Source organism: Neofelis nebulosa, chromosome X (genome assembly GCF_028018385.1).
Source record: "Neofelis nebulosa isolate mNeoNeb1 chromosome X, mNeoNeb1.pri, whole genome shotgun sequence".
Taxonomy (NCBI): domain Eukaryota; kingdom Metazoa; phylum Chordata; class Mammalia; order Carnivora; family Felidae; genus Neofelis; species Neofelis nebulosa.
Genome location: NC_080800.1, coordinates 60,423,430 through 60,431,491, shown reverse-complemented (window position 1 = coordinate 60,431,491; position 8,062 = coordinate 60,423,430). Strand labels below are relative to the sequence as shown.

The 8,062-nt window shown below is 55.9% G+C and overlaps 1 protein-coding gene across 6 annotated transcripts; it reads left to right on the top strand.

The window, feature by feature from the left end:
• The first annotated feature begins 1,592 nt into the window (after positions 1-1,592).
• On the top strand, positions 1,593-6,980 carry CITED1 (Cbp/p300 interacting transactivator with Glu/Asp rich carboxy-terminal domain 1). Of its 6 annotated transcripts, none has more exons than XM_058713244.1 (4): positions 1,901-1,945; positions 2,268-2,286; positions 5,652-5,776; positions 6,375-6,980. In XM_058713244.1, exons 3-4 carry the CDS (start codon positions 5,717-5,719, stop codon positions 6,900-6,902), a joined length of 588 nt encoding a protein of 195 aa, XP_058569227.1. In that variant the 5' UTR covers positions 1,901-1,945; positions 2,268-2,286; positions 5,652-5,716; the 3' UTR covers positions 6,903-6,980. The 6 variants fall into 6 exon arrangements, with proteins under 6 accessions (XP_058569226.1, XP_058569227.1, XP_058569223.1 ...); XM_058713240.1 differs by adding an exon at positions 3,358-3,475 and having other exon boundaries at positions 1,909-2,286; XM_058713243.1 differs by lacking the exons at positions 1,901-1,945; positions 2,268-2,286 and adding an exon at positions 1,593-1,769.
• The last annotated feature ends 1,082 nt before the right edge of the window (positions 6,981-8,062 follow it).

The following is an 8,062-nucleotide window of genomic DNA, read 5'->3' as shown; positions in this document are numbered from 1 at the left end:
CTCTGTAGGGTTTCTGGGTTCCGACAGATCCTGCCTTTTAGAGGAGAAAGTGGACATGACCCAAAGATCTTTGGGCAAAGTGAGAAACGGTGTGTGGGTGTAACGTTCCTGGGGTTTATGTTGAGGCAGGGAGAGGGAAGGAACAGAGCTGCGCAAGGCAGCTTTTGGGGCTGGGGAAGGGGGTTAGCTGGAGTCCAGAGTACGCCCTTCGCTTCCTCCAGGTGTTAAGGAAGGGCCTTGATCCGTCCCTCTGTTTGCTCCCCATCCTCAAGTCAGTAAGCCGGCTAGTCCGTCAACAAACAGAACTTTGTTCAAAGAGCAAATGCAGGGCACTTAGGGAAAAGTGTGTGGAAGGTAAGGGAAGGAAGGAAGAAAGAAAAAAAATGAAAGAAGAAAAAAAGAAAAAGACCTTTAGGTCTTCAAATCCAATTAAGAAGATGGAACACATACGTAGTGAAAATGACTTCATGACATTCCCTCACCTCTTAACATCAGGACTTTTTAAGAAAAGAGCATGTTTTATAAACAATGTAAAATGAACAGCTGCTGAAAGGGGCCAAAAAAGAGTCTAGTAGAGGGAAAATCCGTGGCCTTCCCGTAAGAGGTGAGATGGGAGCTTGCTGGCCACAAGGAACATGAACATGAAGGAAACATGAATGTTTCCCTTAAACATTTGTAAGATAGTATCCCAACCTGAGAAATATGTGCTCTAAATGCAAAATGTTATTCCTGCTGGATGGAAATGATTATATAATCGTAATAAAATAACCTGGCATCATGGGAAGGCAGAAGGGATCCCCTCAAGCTCCGGGGCAAGCTCTTCCGACACGGCTGCCAGTTCTTGGGCTTTTCTGCGGCGAGCTTCCTGAGGTGCACCTGGCCCCACGGTCCGGATGGGCAAACAGACCGCATCGCATCCCGCCAGCCTCCTTCCGCCGGGGGCTAACCACAAGAGAGAATCCCTAGAACCCAACTCCCGCTCACGCCTTCGAGGGAAGCCGCCGCTGCCGGATAGGCCCTCCATGAGGCTCTGTCCGGAATGCGGGGACTTTAAGGGGAAAGGGACTCCCAGCCTCAGCCCTTCAACAAGATGGTGCGGCCCAGAGAGGGCAAAGAGGCTCGGAGAAAGCCCTGCAGAAAACTCAAAATACTGCCCGGCCAGCACGAGCCCTGTCCCCCTCTCCCCGGCCATTCCCTAGGCCCATACCTCTCTTCCCCCCCCCTCCCCCCCAACGTCCTGAAGCCCGCTCTGGCCACCCGCTAGATTTAGGTCAAAAAACAGACACTAACAGCTCTCTCTAGCCTCAGCGAAATTGCTAAGTGGAATTTATTGGGCAAGTCCATGCAGGGCGGTGGGGAGAGACCATGTCCCGGGCACGGGCCACCCCCAGCTTTACAGGCGCAGGCGTCAGCCTGGGGCTCAAAGCTGAGGGTGCCCATGGCCTGGGCCCGCCGGCTGCACCCCGGGAACCGCGGGTGGTCCCCGGCGCTGTCCGACCCGCGGAGCCGCTAGGACTCCGTTCCCCAGCCGGCCCTTCGCTTTCACACGATCCGCGGTGACTGCACCAGCTTGAGCGCCTTTAAAGGGCCACACACGCCAGCAGCCGCTATAAAATGTTCCCAGCGGCACAGCTGCAGAAGGGGCACCGCTGAGCTGCCAAGAGGAGGCTCGCTCCGCCCGGGTGCCCGCCCGCAGCCTGCCTGCGAGGGGTCGTTCCCGGCGAGGAGGAAGAGGGCTGAGGAAGGCACAGCACCCGCTCTGGCCCTCAGTGAGTATCCAGTTCAGATTTTGCCACCAACTCGCCCACGAGCCAGGACATGTGCTAATAATGCCCTAAGCCGGTTATAAAGACGTGGAAATTGCGGGGGGGAGAGAAAAAAAGGGGGGGAAAGGGTCTGTCCTTCCTGGGATTCCTAGCCGAGTCCAGCCTGCTGCCGTTTGCGTGTGCGTCAGGGCTATCCGGGCGGCAATGGGGGCTTGAGACCCGGGTCCCCGGCGCCGGGAAGGGACCGCGGAGGCCGCCACCACCCCGGAGTCAGGCGCCGAAGCTGCGGGCGGGCGGGCACGGGTGCGGGCCGGGGCTCCGTGGCGCGGCACTGTGCGGTGCGGCGGCGGCGCGGCGGCGCGGGCTTTACCCAGGCGCCCCGAGGTCGGGTGGCACTGAGCGCGACCGGCTCGCGGCGGCGGTGGCGGCGTGCGTGCCAGGGGCTGGGGGCTCCGCCGCTTCGCCCGCGGCTCACCGGGCTCCGCGCTTCCCTCTCTCCAGGGCAGGCGGCGTCGCAGAGGTAAGCCGGGCCGCCGGGCAGGGCGCTGGGCTGGTCGGTGGGGCCAGAGACTCCAGCGTAGTGGGTGTGGGGAGCGGGCGGCGGCCGGGCGGGCCGGGGGCCTCTGGGGGACTTGTTTTCTGTTTGAAAGCTGTTCTGCTGGGGGCGGAGGGGCCGCCGCCTGCCCACCAGCGAGACTGTTCGCTCGCCAGCGCGCCCGCCTTCCGCCAGCCGGGCCGGGCGCCCGCTTCTCTCGGGGAGACCGCAGCACCTTTTCTCCCCGCGTCCGCGCTTTCTCCAGCTTGGCTTCCACCGACTTTGCTAATCGCCCAGACCGCATCTGGACGCTCCGGCTGTGGGGCTGCACAAAGCTCAGGTTTCCTTCGGGGACTGGAGACGAGAGGGGCTTTTTGGGGGACGAGTTCAGCGGAATTGCGGGATGGAAGTTAGCGAATTTGGGCAACTTGCCTCTTCTGCCCAGCCGACCTTTACTCTCCCCCACACGCACGCCCACACACCCACGCACACACCCCTCTCCCTATAAACGAGGGTGGCTGGGCCGGGCCGCGCACTGAGTCCCTGCCTCACCGAGCGTCGGACTTGGAGTCAGACCGCCCTGGCTGCGAATCCCGGTTCCGCCACTTTCTAGCGCTGTGACCTTGGGCAAGTTACTGAACCTCTCCGAGCCTCTCTCACTCTTCTGGCAGCCGGCTTATAGCACTGATTACAGGCGGCTTGGCTAGGGGGTAGGCTCAGCCTGCGGCCGCGTCGGGTACTCAGCGGGCGCTCAGTAAGTGTTGATGAGGCGCGGGAGTGGCTGCCGGCGCCGAGTGCGCCCCCGCGCGCGGAAACACCGCGGGGACCCAAACTCGCTGCGGAGCCCAAGACCCCGCGCTTCTCCCCGCCCGCCCATCCAGTCTCTACAATCGGTTCGTGATACCGCACTTGCAGGAGCCGACGCTCGGGGCCCTGGTGGCCTGGGTGCTCGCGCCCACCGCGCAGGGATGCTCCCAGCCGCCCCCAACTCCCGCAGCTCCACCTGGGATGCGGCGGGGAGGGCAGCCGAGCTGTCCGCAAACAACGGGCCTTTAGTTTTCAGGTGGCGAAACTGACTGGTCTGGTTAGAGCACGTCCAAGCCAAGCCGCAGTACTGTTTGGATTTTTAAATTTCTCCTGAGTGAGAAAATAGCAATCGAGATGGAGCCATCCGGTTCGTGCCATTTTAACTTTTGGTCCCCCAACAGGTCAAAGACTCGGCCCCTACCTGCCTCTCCCTTCTCTCTTCTTCCTTTACCTTCCCCACCCCCATCGAGGCGGGAGGGGGCTGGCGGCCCAAGGGAAGATCCGTAGAGAAGGGAGGGAGGCGGGACTGGGAACTGGTGGCTGGGGCCTGCGACAACGGCGGGCGAGGAGGCACTTGTTGCTTCGGGTTATCCAGCCACTTCTTGCAGAGGTTTCGCAGTGGTCAGCCCGCAGCTTGGAGAGCAGCCTGGGACGTTTCCGCGCTGCCAAGTTTTGCCTTCGAATGGACTGGGTGGCAGAGTGGGGACAGAAACTGGGGGAAGCAGGGGCCCGCATTCTGATCGAAATGGTATTGCCTCTTCAGACGGATTCAATAACACTTACTGAGCGCCTACTGAGCCCCGACCCAGGGCGGGTGGAGAGGTGGCGGGGATGGGAGGCCACAGATCCGAATGGAAACAGGGTCCCGCCTAGGGGAGCTCCCAGCCTGAAGGGGGAGACATGGTAAAATGGTCTTCCCAAGAACTGACATCAGAACAGAGATACTTTTTTTTCTCGTTCTTCCCCCACCCCCCTACTTCTTTTTTCTCTCCCGTTTCTTGTTGTTGTTGTTAATGTTGTGTTTTCTTTTGGTGCGTTCCGGTGCCTAGCAGCATAAGGGAGGGAGGCTGGATAGGAACAGGGAAAGATGGCCAAGCCCCCCCCCCCCCGCCCAGACATTTTTTCTTTGGATATGAAATTGCTTGATACCAAAGGTACTGGGCTCTTGAAGATGACATGGATTAGATTCCTTGTCTTGTGGTCGCTGGCTTGAAATATTCTCTTGTTGCCTGAGAGAAGAAACAGGGCTCCAATCAAGCAGCAGTGGCAAACCCAGAAGCTGATTTTCTCATGTTTTCTCCCCACCCTCTTCTTCCTTTCTCTATTTTTCTTGCCTCCTTCCCTAATAAGTAAGTGGCGATGATAAAGACAGGCAGTTAGCGGTCACTTTCTAGAAGTATCTGAACAGACTTCTAATGACCACTGGAGAGAGGGAGGTATGGAGAATTCAAACCTTGTTGGAAAGATTAGAGATACTTTTTAAGGTCCTGAAGAATCTTTGAGCTATCAGGTATTTGTAAATAGGAAATTCTACATCTCTAAGTCATCATGAAGGCTAGAATATATAGGGATTAAAAAAAAAAGCTTCTAGGAAGAAAACTTGAGATTTTCCAGAGATTTTTTTTATTTTCTGGTTTGGGGGCATTCTTTTCCCCCTCATCCCCTTAATCCTTTGGCACTTGAGCTAGGGAATCATTTCTTCAGGAGCCATTTGAGTCATTTCAGGTATGATGACTTGGCCAGTGGTCAGGTGAGGCATGTGGGTAGAGGAGTATTAGATCCTGCTCCCAGAACCACAGCTACCTAATGGGAAAGCCATTTCTCTCCAGGAAGAGTCATTCCCACCAGTCCCTGCAGATGGGTGTGGCTGGGCTCAGAGCAGATATCCTGGGAAAGTCCAGTGCTGCCAGGGTTGTCTTGGAGACATGGAGAAAATCGAGACATTTCTAGCTGCTCTCTGGCTGCCTTAGCGTCCCCGGACCACCCTGATCAGCCCAGGTTTTCTCAGACCTGTGCCCAAGGCAGGGCTTTGGAACCCCATGATGTTAGCTTTGGGGATGTATTCCTTCCCTGGGTCAAAGCATCCAGCTTTCCAGGTCTTCCTTTCCCACTCTTTCCCAATCCTGGTGGAAGTCTCAGGTCTCCAGCCTTGGACACCAGTGGCCCACTGAGAAAGTGTGCTACTTGCTCAGGGACATTCCTGCCCTCAGAATCAGAAGCTGTGCACCTCACACACATACTTGGGGCCCTGAAGTCACTTGTGTGAGGAAACAATAACGTGTGCCCCCCCCCCCCCCCCCGCCTTGGTGATGTGGGTAGCTTGCTGCCTGGGCAGCATATGGCTAAATCAAGCACCTTTCCTGTCTCGGGCCAATGTTCTAGCTTGATCTCCTCCCTGTGCTCAGGTGGTTTCTGGTCTTGGGTCTAACCCCGGTGCCATCCTTGGCTTGTAGCTGTGTGGAGTTGCCCTGCTTAGGACTTTGCTAGTGCTTTCTTGGTCAACGAAGACTTTGTCCTTATCCTCTCTTTTCCCTCACATACAGCACAAAAGTTACAGCTGGCAGCATCATCTCCCACCAGTTTATCCAACTTCTGCCAAGGCTCTGAAATGCCAACCATGTCGAGGCCTGCACTTGATGTCAAGGGTGGCACCTCACCTGCGAAGGAGGTAACTGGTGCCATTTTGCAGATGGAGACCCTGAAGCATGGAAAGACAAACTGATCTGGGCCTGGTCATAGGCCCTCCTATGCATGGTGTCTAGTGTCCTGTAGCAGAGAGGAAAGAAACGGCAGGGATTTCTTTGGGGAGGCTGACAATAGCTGCTGCCTAAACGTGGTCAAATTGAACCCACCGAGGTGTTGGAAGATGGCAGATAAAGGGAACAGAGAAGTAGAGGGTCATAAGACCACTCCATTGCAAAGATTGCTGTGAGGCTGAGAAGAAAGCCAATGAGATGCCCTTTTCAGAATGGTGAAGTGAAAAAAAAAATGGTGAAGTGAAGGGTCAGGGAGAGAGAGATGAAAGCCATGAACCCACTTAGGATGGTGGGTGCCCAGCATGGAGAACTTGGGTCTGAGCTCAGCGCTCAGAACCATGGTAGCAAAAGGATACTCAAGCTGGAAGCCTAACCTTCCGTGGGGCCTCCTTCTTCCCTCCCCACCACTAGCCCCAAAGGAAGTGCACATAGGGGCTTTCTGAGCCTGATGAATGGTGCTGGCAGAACCATTAACAGGGCTACCATGCTGTGCCTTTCTTTCTCTTCTAGGATGCCAACCAAGAGATGAGCTCTCTGGCCTACTCTAACCTGGGAGTGAAAGACCGCAAAGCAGTGGCCATTCTGCACTACCCTGGGGTAGCCTCGAATGGAACCAAGGCCAGTGGGGCTCCCACTAGTTCCTCAGGATCTCCATCTCCAATAGGCTCTCCTACCGCCACCCCTCCCACTAAACCCCCACCCTTCAACCTGCACCCTGCCCCTCATCTGCTGGCCAGTATGCAGCTGCAGAAACTCAATAGCCAGTATCATGGGATGGCTGCCGCCACTCCGGGCCAACCTGGGGAGGCAGGGCCCCTACAAAACTGGGGTTTTGCAGCTCAGGCGGGAGGGGCGGGGTCACTCTCTCCTTCTACTGGTGCCCAGAGCCCTGCTATCATCGACTCGGACCCAGTGGATGAGGAGGTGCTGATGTCGCTGGTGGTGGAACTGGGACTGGACCGGGCCAATGAGCTGCCAGAGCTGTGGCTGGGGCAGAATGAGTTTGACTTCACGGCGGACTTTCCATCTGGCTGCTGATGCCAACTGTCCTTAAAGATGGAGGAACGAAGCCACCGATTCTGTTGTAAATAAAAATAAAAGTTACTTACAAAGAGATGGGCTGGCTGGCAGTTTTCCTCATTGAGTTCTAAAGGCCTGTAGTGTGATCAGATGTTCCTTTTAGCAATTCATGGTGGGGTGGTGGGTGAATAGCTGGGAGGAAGGGGGAGGCTCAGAGGGGGCTGCTCACCAAATGCCTCCAGCCACTGCCACTGCCCTTATCCCTCCAGGAGCCTCATTGTCGTAAGACCCCAGGAAGGCTGTCCTATTCAAGGTTGAATACAGGGTGTGTGCCTGGGTGACACAGTTGGTTAAGCATCTGACTCTTGATCTTGACCCAGGTAATGATCTCAGGGTTTATGAGTTCGAGCCCTGCATCAGGCTCTACGCTGATGGCATGGAGCCTGCTTGAGATTCTGTCTCTCCTCTCTGCCTCTCCCCAGCTTTTATGCTCGCTCGCTCTCTCTCTCTCTCAAAATAAAGAAACTTAAAAAAAAAAGGTTGAATACAGGGGCTGGCTGGGGACGTTCTTAGATGTTAGACTAATTCAGACCCTTCTGCAGCCTCCTTACCACTTGCACATCCAAGTCACAAGTGTTCTGGCCACATGGTACCCACCTTACAACTCTAAAAGCCACCCTACTCACTCTCTAGGCCCCAATCTTGACCCATTAAGGCCACCCCTTTGCCCTCTTGCCTATGGGCAATAGATAGGGCCTAAGAAGCATTTTATGACCTGGGAGCTGAGATTTCTCTGGAAAATTGTGAAATAGCAGACTCCCATGATTACAATCTGGGATTCTAGGTGCCTTCAAGTCTCCCTCCAAGTGTGGGACACTCGCTGGTGTGCATGTCCTCCTAACTCCAGGCCTCCTGGCCTGTTTCTTTAGGCTGTCCCATTCACCTTAGAGATACAGATTAGGGCTGGGCCTGAGAAGTTCAACGTTTGGGGATATAGCCCTTGCTCTTAGATTAACTGCCAAAGAGGCAGTGGCTTCAGAAGCATGCCACGTGACAAGACTGTAGAACTGAATTGGATCCTGGCCTTGGGGATGCCAGCCCCATCCTCATGTTGATCCAGTCCAAGAGCCCAGAGACTCCTACCCATATTTCAGACTCCCGGAGACGTTCTTCCTTGG